This window comes from Podarcis erhardii (genome assembly GCF_964252035.2).
Source record: "Podarcis erhardii genome assembly, chromosome: 8".
NCBI classification, from domain to species: domain Eukaryota; kingdom Metazoa; phylum Chordata; class Lepidosauria; order Squamata; family Lacertidae; genus Podarcis; species Podarcis erhardii.
The window spans coordinates 89,854,017-89,875,851 of record NC_138499.1 but is presented as its reverse complement, the minus strand read 5'-3'; the positions used below and the strand labels follow the sequence as shown (position 1 = coordinate 89,875,851).

At 43.3% G+C, this 21,835-nt stretch overlaps 1 protein-coding gene across 2 annotated transcripts in view; it reads right to left on the bottom strand.

Moving 5' to 3' along the window:
- The window catches only part of SORCS2 (sortilin related VPS10 domain containing receptor 2), a 135,740-nt gene that overhangs the window by 25,827 nt on the left and 88,078 nt on the right, over nt 1-21,835 (bottom strand). For both annotated transcript variants that reach the window (XM_081872638.1, XM_081872637.1), the window contains 9 exons: nt 20,551-20,653; nt 14,792-14,868; nt 14,153-14,244; nt 10,910-11,017; nt 10,155-10,275; nt 6,254-6,387; nt 5,565-5,693; nt 3,588-3,759; nt 422-608 (listed from right to left, as the gene is read on the bottom strand). In XM_081872638.1, coding sequence (XP_081728764.1) covers nt 422-608; nt 3,588-3,759; nt 5,565-5,693; nt 6,254-6,387; nt 10,155-10,275; nt 10,910-11,017; nt 14,153-14,244; nt 14,792-14,868; nt 20,551-20,653 — 1,123 coding nt within the window. The remainder of the gene's footprint in view (nt 1-421; nt 609-3,587; nt 3,760-5,564; nt 5,694-6,253; nt 6,388-10,154; nt 10,276-10,909; nt 11,018-14,152; nt 14,245-14,791; nt 14,869-20,550; nt 20,654-21,835) is intronic.

Sequence of the window (21,835 nt, the reverse complement as noted above, 5' to 3'; positions counted from 1 at the left end):
TGACCTAATGGTCAGGGGTCCCTTTCCCCTTTACCTAATGTTGTAGCACAGGGATTTGTGCAAAGCAGAGCTCATGCGCCACCTGTGTATGCTTCCATTGATTTCTAGCAGGTGGGCTTGGGTGCTGAACAGCTTTCAGGGATCCAGCGTACTGAATAAATGTGTCAGAGATCGCATACGATGGACTTCTGGCAGTCCCTGACACACCAACACACCTTGGGTTCATAAACAAAAAGAGCACTTAGCTGGTCAAATTTAGCTGAGTCCCTGCTTCTTTCTGAAGTGACAAAAGAATTCATTTCACAGGTTGCCAAGACTGAACTATGGCAATAGTAGTATGGCTATGACTACTTCTACTGCTACTAAGGATGTTGATGACAAAAGACTAGAGAAGAATTAAGAAAAAGAGGTCAAGACTTACACTGAACCTGAATAAACACAACTGCTTCGTCTCGGCCTGCAGCATTCTCAGCTATCACTGAGACTCGGTAAATCCCAGGGTTTGCATAGCGGTGTTGTATGGGTTCACCTGTCAATGTGAGATTCACATAGATGGCCTTAACGCCATCGCCAAGGTTCAGCTGATACTTGGTGTTTAAAATATCTCCCTATGAAAAGCCAAGAACAGCAAAAATAAGAGACAGGTAAAACCAAAACATAGCCACACACACATTTGCATTCAGCTCCATCATAAAAACTGACACTGGGAAACAAACAGAATTAGTCATCAGGAGGATTAATACTGCCAATTCTTTCATAGGGCAAAAGAGGATTGCTTTCATCTCTTTTAATACATAGACATTTGGAAGATTCTTAAATAAATCAGATGAAATGTGTGAGAATATTTCCTGGAATAATGCCTGTTCAGCATTCAGAATGTGGGAGTTCCTATGAATTTATCCATGCTTGGCTTGGATTCAAATGTCAATGAGGACACTCCTCAAAATGGGAATCAAGTCTTCCAACCCTCAAACTTCCTCTCCATGCTCAGATCAAAATGCAAGTGTTTGGGACAGTGTCATGCAGAACAACAGAAGTAAATTAATCATCCAAGGCTCTCCCTCAGATTCAGATTTTTCTGATTGTTGTCCCCAGCTCAGGACACTTTGGAATGTTCCCAAACCAACCTGAGGGTCTAAAAAACTGGACAGTGAAAAGTTTATTCCGAGTTACATGAATTTCAATGGTGAGAATGAATATCTGGCAATATATCCTAGTCTTATTCCAAACTCTACCAACCTGTCATATTTTGAAACACCTACATCTAAGCCAATAAAGCCTCCAAACTACAAAGCCCCCATGGGGGGTGGGGGTGGCTCAGCTGCTCCTGATCTCTCAAAATATTATGCAGCAGCCCAGATAAGGTCTCTGATAAGCTGGGCACAACACTAGAAAGAGATTATCTCAGAAGCAAGAAGGCCCTCTCTCCCATTACACCAGGGGAAACAAGCCCAGTCACTCTCTCAAAACATTGATTTAACCCCTTTTTGATGTACACCATCAATCAATAAATACATAATCCTCCTCTTCCTCTGGAAATTCACCATTCCCACTGTGTGTTGATTCCACTAAAATACTGGATCTTGATGAGGAATGATCCATCAAAGAATACTGCCTGAGGAGGGAATATTTCTTTTCTTTTTGTTCCTTGGAAGAAGCCCCTTCTGTTTCTTTTCAGAGGGTGATTCAGCATTGCTCTAGATCAGGGATGGGAAACCCTGTGGAACTCCAGATGTTGTTGGATCCCACCTCCCATTGGCCCCAACCAACATGGCAATGGGCAGGCATCATGAGGAAGCACAACTGCAGTCCCGCACCCTACACTTGGAACTGGAGTGGTTTTAGCAGCTCTTCCCCTGCATGGGGAACCGGATCAGAACTGGTGAATATGTGGGTTCCCTTTCCCAAGTTTACGCACTCTGTAAAGCTTTGTTACAAGCTCCACAACAAGCTATAGGGGGCTGCTGCTACTCCTCCCTGCCCCCTCACCAACATTCCCCAACCTGAGGCAGCTGCATCATTTTAATTAATGCTAGGGTTGTCTTGCAACCCTTGTCCAGCCTTGATATCAGGAGAGGACAGAGAGTAGGGCTGCCTGTAGCTTGCCACTACTGCTTCATCTCAAGAGAAGTGACTCTGCAGTGTTCATAACAGCATGGCCTTGAGGGGGAAAACATCGTGGGGGAAGAAAAATAAACCGGGAGTACTTTCTGGAAGAAGTGATATTTGGATAATCCAAACAACCTAACAAAGAGCCATTTTCTTCCTAAAACATGTTAAGAAGAAGTTATGTGAAGACAGCAGAGGGGATTAATAGCAAGGAAAAGCTCTGCAGCAAACTTCCTTCCACATTAACTGGCAGGGCTGGATCTGGGAGGACAAGGAGTTTGAAAGGAATCTTTCCCCAGAAAGAATTGGCCAAGGTTCCCACCCCCCACCCAAGTGGAAACTCTATCCTGAAAGACTAAAACACATGTCCTGCTTCCAAATGAAAGTTGATCCCAGCTGCAAGGATCATGGGCAAGTCCGCTTACCCCCTTTTAGGTAGGGGTGCGGTGGCTTTGCAGGACGGCCAGCACCTCCACCACACTGACAATGAAGGGTCTGGTCCCTGCTGAAGCGTGAGCTTCGGTTCGTGCTCCTAGCTTGAAATCCTGCTCTGCGTCAGCCTGCCAAATTGGCCAATGGCAGACTGGCACACAGAGCTGGGCTCTCCAGGAGCGGGCTAGAGAGAACAATCAGGCTTCCCTCAGGTCGGCTCCCAGGGGATTTAAAGCAGCCCACGCCTGCCCCCGACACCCAGCTCTTCTTCGTTGGATCAGCCCACCACCCACTCTAGTAATTTTGCATTTACTCATTGAATTGACCTTCCTATGGCTGCGGTAGCTGTTGTATTTTCATGGCTGGGTAGGAGAACTGGCTATGACTTGGAGGTTTTGCCTACCTCGTAGCAATCATCACAACTTCAGCAGTTTAGGCATTGAGTAACCTTAGTCTTGGTTGGAGGGGGGTTGTACCCCCGCTTTCCCCTTCAGAAACAGGGTATCCCATTAAAGGAATCTGTGATGGAGTTGCTTTTGTTCATTTGCCCAGACAGTGGGCTTGGGTCTCAGTGCTCCTAGAGGCAGGGATCCCTGCAGGGATCCCCCCATTTGATGTAAGTCATAGGAATCCCTGCTGCCGGATTGACCCTGATATCATTTCCCATAGGCAGCTCAGAAATTAAAATGCTTACTCAATGTCTATGCCAAACCACTTCATCTGTAGTCAATAAAGTTGTGGCCTGATTTGATCCCATTCAACTGTGTGGTCTCTTTGATTGGTAGCTCAGTTGAGTGGAGGAGTGGGGAGTGTGTGGCCTGGGGCTGCAATGGGTGCCAGTGAACTGCCCCAGTTAGCAAGTACTACTATGGGGAATGTTTTAGAATGTGTTAAGTGTCCTGGTATTGGAACCGTCAGCACCTGAATAAATATGCCTTTTCTTCTGTGGTTAACAAATATGAGGGCCTCACACCATTTCCCAGCTTCTATCCATTCACTAAGCAGATGGGAGACAAATATCTACAGAGGCAGGAAATTACAGTTACCTGTTCTTGTTTGACAATGAAGGTGACATCTTCTCCGGGCTTAACTGCAAGGCTTTCCCCTTTGATGCTTATCTGCAGTCCTCTGGGAGCAGTCAGAGGGCACAGATGCTGAGATACGTTTTGCTGCAAATCCACACCACCCTCACATATATTAGATATAACTTTGCGATACCTGTAGAAAAAATGGAAATAGAGAGCATATCTAAGTGCACAATGGGACTGTACATCAAACACAGCATGCATCATAACTTGGAGGGATCTGATCTCTCCCCATGGATGAGGCAGGAGGAAAACAGAAAAAGAACCAGACCAAGGTAACCAACAGCACAATTCAGAAACACAGGAAGCTCTGTTATACTGAGCCGGACTGTTGGTCCATCTAGCTCAGTTTTGTTCAGACTAACCAGAAGTGGCTCTCCAGGGTTTCAGACAGGGGGCATTTTGACCCCTCCCTGGAGATTCCAGGGATTGAACCTGGGACGTTTTGCAGGCAAAGCACTGGGCTATAGCTCTATTTGGATGTTAGTCCCACCAAGGTCAATGGGACTGGCTTCCACATAAAGCCACATCCACAACATGCATTCAAAGCAATAAGATACCCCTTCAAACTGTCATGGCTTCACCCAAAGAATCCTGGGAACTGTAGTTTGTTAAGGGTGCTGAGAGTCTTAGGAGACCCCTATTCTCTTTTTTTAAAAAAATAAATTTTTATTAAGATTTTAAAGGTTACAGAAAAAGAAGAATAAAAAGAGAACAATTGAGGGGGGGAAAACGAAAAAACAGTACATATCATCAAAAAACCGAAAAAAAGAGAAATAAAGGAAATAAAGAAATAAAAAACAAGTCAAACCTTTAACTCAGTTACTTACATTCACTTATTTCCTTGACTTCCTCACGCCTCCCATTTTTGTATTCTAATTCAATTATATATTCCAGCAAATCCTTCCAACTTTGTTTTAATCCCAATAATTTATCTTAGCATACTATAATTCCCCTCTTTATATTCTAATTCATATAAATATTTCAGCAAATCCTTCATCTTATTTTTATCCTTATATCTTATCTTATTATACTATAATTTTCCATTCTTTCTTTCACCAAATAACCATCCACTTTTACTTTATCCAATCTTAACTCTCATCAAAACTTATATATCTGCACTTATTCTTAAGACGCTTCCCCTAGGGTCAAATAAGATTCCATTCCACGATTTTCCCATCTCTCATTAAAAAAAACAAGAAACAAATTATATTATATACACTTTAAATTCCCAATTTTCTTCCACCAGATCCCCTCCCCGGTTTCGGCCCTTAGCAAAAGTCCATCAATCTCGGAAAACCATCAACCCGGAGATCTTAAATCTGAGGCTCTTAAGTCTATTTCATGTCCCCTCTGCTGGTCTTTTTGATAGTCTTTGGTGTTGAAAACCAGATCTCGGGGAAGCTCCAACCCAACGGTAATCATATTCCTTCCTACCAAACTTCCATAGTTAAAAATAGGGCCTATAGGATATTCCAAATCTTGTTTCACACTCCTTTCAAATCCAAAGGCCCCCGAAACTCCAGCCTTCACCTGGCTCAGATTTGTAATCCAAAGGTCATTTGATCTCCACACAGGGTGATCTCTCCATCTTTCATTTTCCAGACCAAGCCAGGCTTCCATCTCCAAAAAGTTACTTCTCCTTGTTGCCATCATGTAAGGCCTCAAATTGTAGTCCACCATTTGCCTCTGTAGGGTTGCGGCTCCCCCTTTCATCACTTTAATCACCACATGATTCTCCTTCTCAAATCTTCCCTATTCTCTTCCCAAAGCCACAACTCTCAGAGTTCCCTGAGAAAAAGGTTTGTCTGTTAAACCAAACTGGGAATGGCTAACAGCAACCTTTCAATATCCATTTAGAAAGGCAATGGATTAACTGAAGAAAGGAAGGAAGCTATGGGGCTGCTTTCCACAGCAGAACACACCCCAAGTACTTACCCTGTGCTGCTTCTGTAGGCTTGCCCTAAGACACAGTCTTCAGGAGGAGTTTCAGGGTTGAACCAAAAGTCAGCAAAGCACGTGTTTGGCTCAGATTTTTGCAGTGCTGAACGCTCAAACCCATAATCACTATAGAACAACAAACAAGCATTAATCATGAAGTTGACTTGTCTTTACTATTAATTTGTGAAGTGTTATTTGTAGTGTACATGGCCTGGGGGAGTACAAGTACACAACTGGCATCTTTTGTAGCCATTGGGAGGGCATCTCATGCCAAGAGAAGCGGACACGGAGCAATGGTTCCAAACTACAAGAAAGAAGATTCCACCTGAACATTAGGAAGAACTTCCTGACAGTAAGAGCTGTTTGACAGTGGAATTTGCTGCCAAGGAGTGTGGTGGAGTCTCCTTCTTTGGAGGTCTTTAAGCAGAGGCTTGACAACCATATGTCAGGAGTGCTCTGATGGTGTTTCCTGCTTGGCAGGGGGTTGGACTCGATGGCCCTTGTGGTCTTTTCCAACTCTATGATTCTATGATTCTACCACCACCACATCCTCAAAGGAAAGCTAGAAATAATTTTCTCTTTCTACCCAGTGCATAACTACCACTTCTGTTTAATATTAGGGTTTTCAGTAAGATTAATACAGAATATGTAGTTAAGCCATCACAAAGCCCTATAGAAAAGCTCACCATGAGAAATCAGAAGGGCTGCACTCACAAGCTGTGGAAGTGAGTGCTGATGTGAAGCTTCTTCCTTTAATGCACCACGAGGAACTCTTCCTCTTCCGAAAACTTCTCCGCTGACCCATGATGCAGGGGTCGCCCTGAACATTAGAATGTGAACTCTCATAACTACCAGATAGGATTAAACGTACAAAGGTTGTTTGTTTGTTTGTTATTTACCTACCGCCCTTCATCCAAGGATCACAGAAAGGTTTACAGTATAAAAAACTAAAATACATAGCAGAATAACAAAGAAAACAATGAAAACACCCACACACATTCAGTTTAAAAGGACATAGATTGTTTACTTAACCGAAGGCCTGGTGCCTAAAGAAGGTTCCCTGAGGAGAGCATTCCACAAGCGGGGAGCCACCACCGAAAAGGCCCGCTCTCACGTTACCACCCTCTGGATTTCAGGCTTTATAGGTCAAAACCAGCAATCTGAATTGGCTGGCTACATGGCTTTTAATACTGCAGACTATCTCACCTTTGCTAACAGCTAGCCAATTCTCTTTAGCACTTAAAAAAATAGATTTTTAAATGGTTGACATTAGTAGAGGTAATATTTGATTTATATTAATCAATGTTGGTGACTCCTTAATGGCCAGCTACTAACCTGAATTTCTGTCAGCCTGCTGCCAGTGACCCCTGGCTGGTTGCCCAGGAATGTACAAAGACACGGAAATGTTTCTTACAGTTTGCTTTCAGTATTTACAGAGAGGGGTTATAGAAGCCAGCCTCTTGGATAATAATAATAATAATAATAATAATAATAATAATAATAATAATAATTTATTTATACCCCGCCCTCCTCAGCCAAGGCCGGGCTCAGAGCGGCTTACAAACAATAATAAAAACAAGATGAATGATTACAACTTAAAAACAAAAATAAAATACAACATTAAAATAATGGAACATTAAAATATTAAAATGTAGCCTCATCGCAGGAGGAGAAGGAAAAGAAAAAAAGAGAGAGGGAGGGAATCAAATTGGCTCCAAGCCAAAGGCCAGGTGGAACAACTCCGTCTTACAGGCCCTGCGGAAAGAAATCAGATCCTGCAGGGCCCTGGTCTCATGAGGCAGAGTGTTCCACCAGGCCGGAGCCAGAGTTGAAAAGGCCCTGGCTCTGGTTGAAGCCAATCTAACTTCCTTAGGGCCCGGGACCACTAGGGTGTTGCTATTTATGGACCTTGAGGCTCTTCGTGGGGCATACCAGGAGAGGTGGTCCCATAGGTACGAGGGTCCTAGGCCGTAAAGGGCTTTAAAGGTCAAAAGCAGCACTTTAAATCTGACCCTGTACTCTACCGGGAGCCAGTGCAGTTTGAAAAGCACTGGGTGAATATGCTCCCATGGCAGAGACGCCGTGAGGAGCCTCGCTGCAGCATTCTGCACCCGCTGGAGTTTCTGGGACAGCTTCAAGGGCAGCCCCGCGTAGAGCGAATTACAGTAGTCAAGCCTGGAGATGACCGTCGCATGGATCACTGTGGCCAAGTCAGGGCGGGAAAGGTAAGGGACCAACTGCTTGATGCGGCGAAGGTGGAAAAATGTTGTCTTAGCTGTTGCTGTAACCTGCGCCTCCATGGAAAGAGAGGCATCAAGGATTGCACCCAAACTCTTAACGGAAGGCAATGGCACTAATTGGGCCCCCGCAAGGGAAGGCAGTTGGTCCCTCATCCCCATGCCATCCCGACCTAGCCATAGGACTTCTGTCTTCGAAGGATTTAGTTTCAATCGGCTCCCACGAAACCATCCAGCCACAGCTTCCAAGCATCTGGTCGGTGTGTTCGGGGTCGAGTTGGTGTGGCCATCCATCAGCAGATAGAGCTGAGTGTCATCAGCATATTAGTGACAGCCCAGCCCAAAGCTCTGGATAATCTGGGCAAGGGGGCGCATAAAGATGTTAAAAAGCATCGGGGAGAGAATTGCGCCCTGCGGCACTCCACACACCAAGGAGTGGCGCAACGACATTTCCCTTCCTAGTGCCACCCTCTGTCCCCGACCAGAGATAAAAGAGCACAACCAGTTACGGGCTATGCCCTGTATCCCCACGTCTGCGAGGTGGTGGTCCAGAAGATCATGATCGACCATGTCAAAGGCTGCTGACAAATCTAAAAGGATCAGCAGTCCTGACCCGCCTCGATCCAGTTGTCTACGGAGATCATCTGTTAGGGCAACCAGAGCCGTCTCCGTCCCAAAACCAGGACGGAAACCGGACTGAAATGGATCTAATGCCGATGTTTCCTCCAGAAACCTACCAAGCTGTTCAGCAACCGCTCTCTCAATTACCTTACCCAGGTATGGAAGATTTGAAACTGGACGGTAATTGGATAGGTCTAAGGGATCTAATGAAGTTTTTTTTAAGAGTGGACACACCACTGCTTCCTTCAGTTCCCCTGGGAATGTCCCCGTGTCAAGGGACAAATTGATAATTTCAACCAGGGGGGTCCACGCAACATCTGGACACTCCCTAAGCAGCCAAGACGGGCACGGATCAAGGAGGCAGGTGTCGGGCCTACCAACTTGGAGGAATCTATCCACATCAGTAGGGAGTATCCGATCGAAATGGTCCAACACTGGACCTGAAGTCAGTCGAGGGGCCTCCAGTTCAGTCACTGTATCTAATAATGGCTCTGTCCCAAGTGAATCTCCACCCCGCCTCCCCCACTTTCTCATTCATCATTTGCATCATCTCTCCTACGGGTGCTGACAAGGGCCTTCTGTCTTTGAACTCTTTGCTCTTCTACTTTCAAGTCTTGCCGGATTCTTGGAGATGGAGTGTCTGGAATGCTTTCTAAAGACACTGTGTCCATCAGTTGTCCCCCCCCCCCCCCCGATGCTTCCTCTTCCTCCTCCTCTTCTCCCATTATTTCCCAACTTTCGCCCTCATTGCCTCTAAGCTGTGACCTCCCTTAAACCCTTGTTGTAAATCTAAACTGTCTTTCTCTTCCTCCTCCCTGGAAGGGTCAAGCTGGGGAGGCCGTCTCCACCATTCCTCCTCTGCCCAGTCCCTGACAATTTCTGGGAATAAACAAGACACAGATTTAGAAACCCAAATAACATCCAAGGGTAGGGAAAATTCTGCCCACAGGCTGGGTGTGGCTTATGAGGCTTCCCCATCTGGACTGCAACCCCCCCTCCCCACAGTACAGTAATTAGGCATCAGAAAAAGTATCTTACTGGAACCAACAAGTGGCTTTTAAAGTCTAATTACTCTAGGAGTCTGTCTAATTACTGTGGCAAGCTGGCTTTGTTTGAGGGGGGCACAGATAGGGAGGAAATGGTTAATGTGTGCTGTGACCCCTGTGGAAAATTTCCCCACAACACAATTAGGCATGAAAAAACTTCCTATTGAATCCGAGGCATGTCTGCTCAGAAGTAAAGGCTGAGTTTAATGGTACTTACTCCTTAAACTGCAGGGTAGGACTGCTGCCTTAGTGTTAAATACATAAGCTGCTTTGAGCCTTGGAATCAAATGTTCCCTACTTCCCTTCCTCTACAAGAGGAGGAAATTAAAAAGTTTTCCATTGATATTTATAACAAACTGCAGTTTCTTAGTTTGTCTGAAATTAGAAAACTGTAGTTTTTACAGATCATAGTTAGTTAAGAAACCAAGATATTAAACCAGGATGACACCATGACTTATTAAATAAATATGGTTTGTGCAAACCACCACAGTTTTCTGTAATTATATGAAACAGGCAACTGCAGCTTGTTATATCTATACCATGAATGGAAGCTTTACATATCCACCCTTTAGAAACCAAAGTGGGAGGCAGGAGAGGAGAAGCACAGAAGGGTTCACCCTGGTTTGTACATGTAACACTGAATCAGACCAGTGTCACCAGTTGTGGCAGCGACTATTTTATACCTGTAGATTTGTCAGGTCCCATGATTCATAGTCCTCATCGGTGCATTCTCGAGGAAAAGAAGGGCGGAAATCTACTTTCACTAACTCCCAATCTGAGCGGAAACTAATGTGTCCAAAGATTCTAAGAGAAAGACCAAAAGCTTCAGAATTAGATTTCAGTTAAACAGAGGATAAAATGCAGGAGAGTAACACCAATCAATAAGTTCTATTTTGGCTGTTGGGTGTAAAAATGTACGTTGCATTTTCAGACTCTTTTAGTAGTCACAGTATTTTGTGTACAATCCTACATATTAGTGACAAATTGTGTCCCTATCCCTTCCCTCACAGTGCCTGAGCACAATCAGGGCTCATCCACACTTCCATTTGCCCCACTGATGTCTCCATGGTTTAGCTCTGAATCAGAACAAACAGCAATCAGGGTTTTGGGAAACTGCTCTTACTCATGCATTCTAGGCAGAGAGTGCTTGTCACTAGGAAAGATATACAGGGGCAAGTGGTGGCCAGTGTCTCCTCCTTCCCTGCCTGTATCCTTGTCATCCTCAACAGCCTTCTCTGCCCATCTCTAGGGGTTCTTCAGAATTTTCAGAAGTGAGAATCTGTGTTGCCTGTGGAGGCTGATGTGATTCTTGTAACATGTATGTATACCCAGGTGTGTGCATGTGCACACGCGCGCACACAAACAAGGAATGTCTTCTAAAGGCAACTTCCAACTTTCCCCATGCAGTTTGTGTACTGGTGCAGTAGATTCTACTTACGTCATGACTAAAGTCTCATCTCCAGGCTCACTGAGTAGGCCATCAACAAAAACGGAGATACTGGTGAAGTTATGAGTGCTCCATGTTTGGCCTTCATCGACACTAAACCTGTAAATGAAAAAAATATTGTTTCTTATTTATTGCAGGTGTCATTTATACAGAATGGTTTGAAAATAAGTACTGATCATCACCACCATTAGAAATAATTAATTAAGCCATAGGACTTTAAAAGCCCATAGTAGGTGAGTTGTGAATGTACGCAAGGAGGATGCATGAATGTTATACAACAGTATTTTAATTCTTAGGTGCAGATTTTGCTGAGTGATTTTATTGTACTGAACCTTTTGGAGTTTTGTCTATATGCCAATAAAGGTTTGAGACTGAATGTACTGAATCCATCTGCCATGGAGGAGGAAGACAGCAATGAAGGGAGAAGGTCACAATGTGTGGATGCCTATTTTGGTTGTTATCCCAGTCAACTAAATCTCTCCACCAGTACATTTCCCTCAAACAACCATATCAGTTCTCCAAATCAGAAACTTAAAATCTTCACATTCCATTGTAGAATAGCGTGTCTTGCACACTGCACCAGTAAATCAATGACTGATAAGCACCCCAGAGGAAAGAACACAGAATTTGCCATGCACAGACAAATTATGGTGGTTTAGTATATACAGCAGTTTCTCTCTGAGTCACAACAGCTGAAGGGATTCAGCCTATAAAAAGAGATGAGAATCAGCTACAGGGAATAGTGAGACCTAAGAATATGTGTTCAGTTGTGCTATGGATGTTACTACTTGTTTTAGAATAAAGTGTTTGTGATTTACTTCTGTCTTGATTCTTAGACATACATGTAAATATTTCTTCCAGCATTATAACATCTACTTTGGTGACCTGCTGTGGAAGTTCAGCTTCACATATGATAAAGATGTCCATATTGCTACAAAAGTCAGGTGCCTGCCCCTCTCTCTGTGTTCCTTTGGAAAGTAGAAGACATGGCGGAGTCTGTTGTGCTTTATGAAATATTCCCCCCCCCCCACCTATTTACACCTTCAGTCTGCATGGAGGAAGTCCAGATCTTACAGCATGGCCCACAGCAGTGCAGGCAACCTTTCGTCTCCCTCTCCAAGATGGATTTTCACAATCCTTCCTCCTTCTCTCTCCCAGCAACGCCTTGCTTGAAAACTTCATTTTCCTGTCCCCTCAAACATGCACCCCATCAACATCTCACCCCCGCAGGCTAAAGGATTCCTCTCCTCAATGGCCCATCAACACTTTTTGCCATGTTAGGTTTGTTCTTCACTAAGCCAGCCAGGCTGGTTTGCATAAGCCAACCAAGGAATTCCTTTGCAACTTGTATTCTCCTTTCATATCACAAATAACGCAAACCCTAGCATTTGTTAGTTTACCTTACATCTATGACACCATTCAGGGTGCCAGGCATGGAGGTCAAGAACAAAGATACAGGCTGCTCTAGACAGATGGAAGGATTACACTATAAGCTGCAATTTAAAAGTTGGTGTTAGCCCCTCTCCTCCAGTAAACCAACATGGTGGGTTTTATATTAGTCCAGAGTCTGCAAATTTTCTCATATATGTGCTTATCCACACTTATCTTTTGCTCTGTTCTTTCCAGGCACAGGTCCGCATTTAAAAGCTCCATGTTCACATGTGATTTTTTTCTTGCCTCTAAGCTTTCCCCACAAAAACCCACACTTTAGTGCTTAACCAGAGCAAACATCAATTCGGGTTTTCTGCAGACTGCTGTTTGCTCTGATTGAGCTTTAAAGAGCAGATTTTCACATGGACTGTGCCTGGAGAGAGCAGAGGAAAGGTAAGTGTGGATAAGCTCTATATTTTTCCAAGTCCTATAGTATTCTGGAGAATCCCAGGTTTATGCACTGGCCGAAGCTGCAGGAGGGTGGGGGGAACCCCACCCACAGTTTAAGGGCCTTGCTAGACAGGACACTAAACTAGACGGTATGTTTAAAAAACATCAATTAAGGGCAGGTGTGGGAGCCGTTTTCATTGGGACTGTGGCTTGGGGAGAGGGGCTAACTGAACAGTGTAGACAGAAACTGTACCATCTCACATACCACTCTCCACAACTGCTGATAAGTTCAGAGAGAGAAACTTCTATTAAGGCGAAAGGGAGCTCCATTTTCCTCATGGAGCTAACAACTGCTACAGGGGAGAGAGATTTTCATTGTGATACAGTTCTGATGAAAATCACACTGATGAAAATCACACTGTGCACCTGTTATTGTTTTTTTGAAAGATGCAGCAGCAAGTGATTTAGTGCAATGTCTCTTTTGGCTCCAAGTGTGTACTCAGACCTCGCATTCTCTAGTATCTATCAGTAGCTTCTCTTTCATCTCTTTCATGAAGAATTAGTACATTCTGGAATCCTGCCTAACTCAAAAGCTTGGTGTAGGGCTCTACACTAAATATAGAAGCACAGGGCTGCAAAGGAGCCTCTAGTTCCCATCCAAACCTGCAGCCTATTCCAAGGTCCCCCAAGTGCCAACCCTATGCAGGGTGACCCAGGCAATCCAGTCCAGTTTGAAACAAATTTTCTCACGCCACACCAGACACAAAACATATAACTCAAGGAATAATTAATTTGTAAAAATTTGAATGACTCAAGGAAATATTGCCAGCAACGCAAGAAAACAAAGCAAGCACTGCACAGAAACAAGACTTAGCTGCTTTAACCTGGGGGACAGTCCTTCACAGTCTTAACCCCTACCCACTGTAACACTATTCAGGTGATCCTCATGCCTACAATGAATATTTATAGAAGGGGAGTAGGATGGTAGTGATGTTCCACCCCTCAGCTACTCAACTTCACAATACGGTCTGTGCAGCATGCATGTATGCTTTGTACATGTGCCTGGGTATCCTACAAAAAGTGTGATGATCATCTTAGTGAGTAGAGTTCATATCTTACCTAAAGGAGGTTTCACTGGGATCAAAGCACTGCCCATTTAGCATCCTGTCTCTGTCTGCAACAGACTCTGATAACCCAGAGGAAGCATGCTCAACAAAAAGCCTGCCTCATCTATGAATGATCTTTGTATCATTCAGAGAGGTCCGGTGTTTATTACTGCATCAATATAACCAAACCATCATCTTTGCAGAGCAAATATTAGATTAGTAAATTCCTGGAGGGAAAAACTCATATCAACCAATGGAATAGACTTGTTCCTGAAAATGCGGCAATGGAAGTTTACTGTAGAATTACTTGAGTATTTTCAGTGGAATAGAGGTGTCTTTGATGGCCACAATCACTCCACCATGATCCAGATACAAGATGTGATGCTCCTCTTCAAAGACCTAGAAAGCAGGGGGGAAACCCAATAAATGACCATGCTTTGGGCTGGGGTGGGGAATGTATTACTAAAGTATCCCATGCTATATATTTAATTATTAATGAAATGTGTTGATCAGTCCTTAAAACACTGAAATGGTTACACATTTCCTTGAACTGACTGTATATTGTGCTAGACTTGTTTAAATACATAAGAAATATTTGAATATATGGGGTGGAATTCTGTGTCTATGGTGCTTATTCCATCAGAGCAAGCATTCTATTCGGAACAATCTCCCCTATCCTCCCCCAGCTCGCAGCTCTGTGAGGCTCTCCCAATCTTTCAGAGCAGATTGAGGTAGGGTGAATTGCATGAGGCAAATGTTTGCACTGGTCACTTTATATTCCAACTTTACCAGAAGCAATCCCCCAAGGAAGAGTGGTAGGGATAGCAGTGTTAGTCTGACTAGGGGAGCTCTACAGCAATAATATGAGAAGAGACGCCTGAGCCAGTAAGGAAAGGGAGACAGCAATCTACACACGAACACAACATAACACATTCATTTTCCTTACTTGTCTCCAGGTTTTGCCACAGTCAGATGTTATATACATTTCTTCTTTATATTCAACAAGCTGGGCACCCAGATTGCCTGGGAACAAAGGCAAAACAGGCAAGGGTTACTCATGGTTATTTGTTCCGAAGCACAAGAACCCACCTACCCCACAAGCAAGGGGCTTTCATCTTATGATGAGAATTAGCCTCACAAAAGCTGTGAAAGGCTGCCTATGTCTTCCAGGTTCCCAACAGCAACCCCAACACCCAATAATGAGTCAGGCAGTTCTGAAGAATTACATTTAAAGACTTTACAATTACCAGACCATTTAACTGCATGACTGAAATGGAATGACTAGTGGTCCAAGTTCTGTCTCAAAGCAGAAGATCTTATTTCCTCTGCCAGGGGCTTGCTCAACTTTGGCTGCAGAGAGCTGCCCTTATTCTCTCTCATGTTAAAGTAATCCCTTCTTGGCATAGTCTCAGTGCTAAGTTGCATTAACTATTCCCTCTCCTTGTATGAGAGCCTCTTAAAAATTGGCATATGTCATTTTAATAGCAGTAGCAATAGCAATAATAATATTTATACCCCGCCCATCTGGCTGGGTTTCCCCATACACTGGGCGGCTTCCAACACATAAAAAGTCATTTTAATCATTTATGTTGATTAAGCATGCCTGGTTCCACATATATGCATATTCCTCACTGTTACACCCCATACACTGGCTGATGTAGAGAAGTACTTTATGAGAACATAAGGACATAAAAATAGCCTGCTGGATTAGCCTCTCTCCTCCAGTGGATAGCCATCCTAGCCAGTAGCCATTGATAGCCCCCTCCTCCTTGAATTTGTCTGTCATGGGCCAAGAGTCTGCTTCACCTGCTGAGCAGCAGCCTGAAGGAACGGAAACACAGAGAGGGACTGTGTCTCTACTGGGGAGGCTGGGGACATTCATCGTTCCTGACCAGACCTTGCTGCTTCTTACTTCTCGTGACCTTGGACCCTCGGCTTTCTTGACTCCCAGACCATCTGACTACGTGATACTCCTGACCTTAGGACTGACCTTGTATACAGACTCTGCCTTTGGGCAAGGACCCCACTGAGACTTGGCTGGTGGGCTGGCTTCTCCCCCGACTAAGCTCTGCCGTGGCTGGAAGCACAGGACCACGACAGTCTAATTCTCTTTTAAAGCCATCTAAGTTTGTGGCTGTCACTGCCTCTGGGGGAGCAAGTTCCATAGTATGACTATGCCCTACGCAAGGAAGTACTTTCTCTTACCTGTCCTAAATCTTCCAACATTCAGCTTCACTGGATGTCTGTGAGTTCTAGTGCTAGGCAATGCATAATTTTATAAACTTGTACCATGTCATCTCTTACTTGCCTTTTCTCTAAACTAAAAAGCCCCAAGCCCTGGAACCTTTCTTCATAGGGGAGTTGCTCCACCCCCTTCATCACTTTGTTGTTGTTGTTTTACTGATACTTTTTAAATATTTCTTGTAAATCGTTTAGAGGTTTCACTTCAATCAACATTTTGTTAAATAGAATAACTGTATAATGCAAATAGGGCCACAGTGTTCAGGCTCAGCATGGGAGACGAAGAGCTGCCATAATTAGTTATCAAATATGCTAAGCCCCTCCCAAACACAGCACCCCAATCCTGGAATGCACTCTACAAATTCACCCCAATTTTTTTATGGAACATAGCAGGATGCAATTCTGATTAAACTGAGTAAACATGCCTAGGACTGGGCTGTATGGCAACTTTGTATAAAACCACACTCACCACTATTAATTGCTATATTTAATCTAGTCTAATGAGCTTTTTTGTTATTTCCTCTGGGACCTTTCCAGGAATAGAAATTTCCTTAGTCATCCTTTTTCTATTTGCAACTAATGCAAGTGATGTGCATTTCTTATAGAGGTGCCCTTTTTAGAAAAAAATACTTAACTTTCATTTCATTATTTCCCTTAATTTTAGTTTTCAGATGGCAAGAGAGTTTTACTTTGGTCCTTCTAGAGGTTACCATTCCCCCATCTCCCCCCCCCCCCGAGATGCTGTGTTATTTAAAATAGCAGACATTTTTTCACTGGAATGCCCCAAGACAATGTAAAATTCAGAGCATTTCTTAAGGGTGAGGGAGAATAGCAGCTATGAGGATGGGTCTCTGAGGTTAGCTCATGACCACTATTGCCACTCTTGAAGGTTAGCCCCCAACTCTGAATGGTACCAATTAAGAACAAATAGATACAAATGTGAGAAACAAGAACCATTTTCATTCACATTCTTTTGATACTCTGTGTATTCTGTTTGAACGAATTAAAATTGAACTGAATGAATCCCATTTGATTTAACTGTTAATTCATTCTGAAAAGAATGCCCAGCCTTATTAAGATCAAGGACAAAATTAGTTTTTCTCCAGGCTTCTAGGAGGAAACTGGTTTCCCAGGAGTTCTGCCATGACAGCAAAGAAACTGGGGAAACTCACCTGGCCTGGACACTTACTAGGTCCTGCTCATCTGAATTAATTTGGGATTAGCAATGTATACATGAGCATGCTTTTGGTTGGCCTCATCATTGTTTGGATCAAAGTGGCTAAGTATCATGTCACAACTTTCCTTCTTTGTGAAGTCAGAAGTTGAGCAGTCTCAGTAATTCAGGCTTGCCCCGAGTCGCTTCTTCTGAGCTGAACAATGGTCCCACTGTATCGCGTTGGCTTCCGCCTGTTTCCGACAACCCATCCTCTGCCTTTACTTTCCGATTCTGTTCTGGCAAGCTTGTGCTACATTAGTGTCTACTTCCTTGAAATTTATTCTATAGACAGTAAGTCTATACAAACAAACAGTAAGTTTTCATATAATTATGAAGGTCCCTATGCGGCCAGTTTAGTTTTCTGCCATTCTTTCCCCTCACTAGTGTGTGTCGCTGGTATCACACTTCAAAAATGAAGCACTTCATTCCACAGGGATTTACTTTCTTTCAGTGCTTGTAAAAATCCACTTTCTGAAATACAATTCAATATATTTTTTGCTGTTTCATCTTCTGTCTTGATGCCTATGTTGACTGTCTCCTCCAAAGTGACTTCCTATTGGTCAAACCCAGAACTTTAATTGCACAGCCTCTGGCTGCCTCTTCTGACTACCAGAGAACAGAAGGCTTTTTGCAGTGTATATATAGGCTGCTGCCTCTCTCTCTCGACGCCTTCAAAAGTAACTTTCCAGATATGAGAGACACCCCATTTCACTTCAGTAGTAAGAACCACATTTTAAATTCTAGTTTGCTCCTCGAACTGGTATAAAACAACACATATGACTAACAGGAAGCCACTAGTTGTCTCTTGCTGGGCTGCACAATTTACTACAAGCATCAACACAAAAGTTGGTGTTTTCTGATCAGTTGCTGAGCTTGCATCTTCATCCTACACTTTGACAGTGGTCCTACACTTATTGTGTTCTGGCCTTGATCACGCACATGCCTCTAAGTTTGTAAGACCAGGAACATAAAAAAAACACTGAAAGGCAGTCCAAGAAGCAAAGTAAAGAAATATCCAGGGTACAAATGCATGCAAGATTCTCCAGTTGCAGGACCTCCCTTCTATGTGCCATGAGGTCAGGTGGGGGGGGGGGCTTGAGCCAAAGGTCTGTTCCCAATCTCCCTGCACACAGAAGTGAGGGTGGAAGTAAGGCCTCAACTGGTTCTCAGAATTATTTTGTGCAAAATCTGAGGAAAGAATGAGGTGCTAGAATTCTGTACTATACTGCTCCAGACTACTTTGAATGCTCCAACAGAACAAACTCAGGCATATTAAAGAGAGGGCTATGCCTTCTGATATGCTAGCTTTTGATACACCTACTTAAAAGAAAAGTAATTAATTTGGGTCCAGGAAGCATTCAAAAAGATTATTACTCTCACCTGCTGTATAAAGTGATTATACACATTCTGCACTAAAATGCTATATGTGATGCTCTGTGGAACACCCTCCTATCAGATGTCAAGGAAATAAACAACTGACTTTTAGAAGACATCTGAAGGCAGTGCTCAGAGAGGCTGGGGAACCCAGTCAGATGGGTGGTTATATAAAATATAAAATAAAATTATCATTATCATCATCATCATCATCATCATCATCAGGGAAAGAGCTCATCCACACTTCTGTTTGACCCGTGCCTAGAAAGCAAGGGTCCCAGTGGTTTTCCCCTTGCCCTGCTCCTTTTCAAAGGAATACCTGCTCTTTAGCAAAAGATCTGAACAAATGGCAATCCAGGGGAAACCTGAAGTGCTGTTTGCTCCAACTGAACACTAAAGAGTGGTTTTCCCTAGGGGAAAGCAGCAGGAGAAGAGGAAGTGTAGATAAGTCCAGGGTTCCCTGTGACCTCTAAAGGGCTTTGCCTTTTGTGTCTTGTTTTTAAATTGTAGGCTAACTTGTTTCTTTTTCCCTTTTCCTTTTAATTCATACAGTGCTAGTGCAACCTCAGTCACTTTCAAAGTAATTAATAATGAACAGATTTGCATTCAATATTCATTCATTTAAATTTTTTGACTGAGAAGAAGGGAGGATTGGAAAAATTATGTGAAAAACACTTCATTCGTGGAATATAATTTTTAATCCTGTTTGGCGTTGCTGGTGTTCCCTGTTTTTCTCCAGCTGGTTGCTACAGTCTCTTTCCTGGTTTAGTCACATGTGTGATCCAAGCTAAGCAGGAGCAGGTTGACATCACTACACTACACTACATAGCCAAGAATAGTTGGCAAGGTGCTATCACGGAAGGGAAATGAAGTCAACTGAGAGAGAGGGCAAGAAAAAGGTAGTGCACTGAATAGGCAAATATTTTTTCCCCAGTGGCTCTGATGTTGTATCAATGGCACTTTTGGTTCACCCCATGCAAGCAACACTACAGTGGTAGGGCCTTGGGAAAGTGTCTGCAATCAGTTACTCCAGGTGTGGAGCACTAAGGGAAAGAGCCAGGTTGTTTGTTCAGACGGAGCTGAATCGCCTTACACCAAGCTAGGGCAGCAGAAATGTATCATGGATAAATTTATTATGGCAAAAAGCATTTGCATGAACTTGGTTAATTATGTTCCACAATATCTCAGTCTGTCTTCAAACTTCAGTTAATTCATACGTGAACTACAGTAGTGAAGAGGAGGAACAGACAGATTCAGTCCTTCACCCCCAGCTTCTGCCTCCCACCCCTGCTCCCACCCCACTGTCCCATCTCCCCTTCTGCTCATGGATTGTTTCTCTTGCTCCCACCGGATGTTCTGCACTCAGGGCAAGAGTGCAAGGGCTGTGAGTCTGTGAACTGCACAGCGTCATGTGGCTCCCCCCTGGGCTCTCCCCCCCCCCCCCGGGTGCAGTGCGCTTGGTGCTCAACCTGCCTGGAGAAAGAGGGGAAGACAATACTCCTCACAGCACCCAGTGGCTCCCACCTTCCTCCCACCAAGTGCTTGCTGCTGCCACTGCCTCTTCTTTCCCTTGTCAGGAATAAAAAGAATTAGATACACTGCCTTTTCCTCTCCACCTAGGGTGTGGCATCTGTGGTGATGGCAGCAACAGGTACAGCAAGGTAAAAGCAAGACAGAGGAGAGAGCCCCATCCTTGGTCATTTCTGTGCTGCTTAATCCTTCAAGCACAATGAAAATAATATGCACACATGAAGTAAGTTAACTGCTTTATATGGACAGATAATATGCAATGGAGAATTGGTTAAATGTCATATAATATTATGTAACTTTTTGATCAATGAACACCAAACACAAAGTGCACTCTCTTTTTTTACCTGCCCCCATTATGAGTCCTGGTGCTGTATCCTTGGTATGAACCATTCCTGACACATATGGATTGTCTGGCCAGCGGAGATGGAGGTGAAGGTGGCAATCAGGCTATAAAGATAACAAAGAAAAGTCTTTGTTTTTAGCAGAATGGCAGGAATGCCTCTAATTTTTGAAACAGCCACACACTATGGGTAAATGGTATGTAATGACAGCTCTCTCTAGAGACGAGGGTAATTATTTCATGAAGACACACTATTAGTACAGCTACTATTTCTGCTTTGACTACTGCTCCTGTGCTGATGTAATGTGCATTAATGCCAACAGCACAGTGAAGCAGACCCTGTACTGAGATAGTACCCTATTGTATCTCTAAGAGGATTAGAACTGTTAGATTTTGGTGGTCTTTAAAAAAGTCACCCATCCTTTGCTTAATCAGACTGAAATTGTAGCAAGAAAAAACATCAAGACACAATCAACTAACTAACCAGCAAAAATATGTTGTCACAGGGATGTTTTACATAGTCACCATAGTCACTTTAAGAAATATATTTTAAAGAGAATTCTCCTAGTTCAGGGTAATTCCATTTATACTTCTTTCTGCACTGGGATAAGACATATCTCCCATATATATCTGACAACCCCGTGGTTTTCTACTGTATCTAATTTCTTCCTCCAGGCTTGGAAGTGATTGTGATTATTACAAGTAAATAAAGAAGATTCATTGCAAAATCAAAAGTAATATCCCTGTTACTCACACCCTTCTGCTTCCAAAAAAATAAAAATAAAATGCAAGGGTTAACCAACCACATTTTCCCAAAGATGATAATGTGTGGTCATCAGTTGTAAACTATGCTTATTCTTATTCACAATTTATTTATCATTGATATTTCTATCCTGTTCTTCACCCTAAGGGTGCATCAATAGAAATAAAAAACAATAATAATCAAAATCTGTAATAGAAACATTACATTTCCAAAAGAAAGATCCACAGCTGATGATTAGAGGATCTGACAAAAAAAAAAATACTTTCTGCATTTTTTTCCAACAAAGAATCACCCTCTCGGTCATTCGTTGGAGTCACTTCAAGCTTAGATCTGGGACTTCACAAATGTATTAAGGGAGGGGTCATCTACACTTCTGATTGTCCTGTGTCTAGAAAGTTTGGGTCCCAGCAGCTTTCCCCTTGCCCTGCTCCTTTCCCAAGGGAAACCCCACTCTAAATCAGAGCAAACATCAACCCGGAGAAAACTTGTAGTTTGTTCCAGCTGAGAACTAAAGATTGGTTTTCCC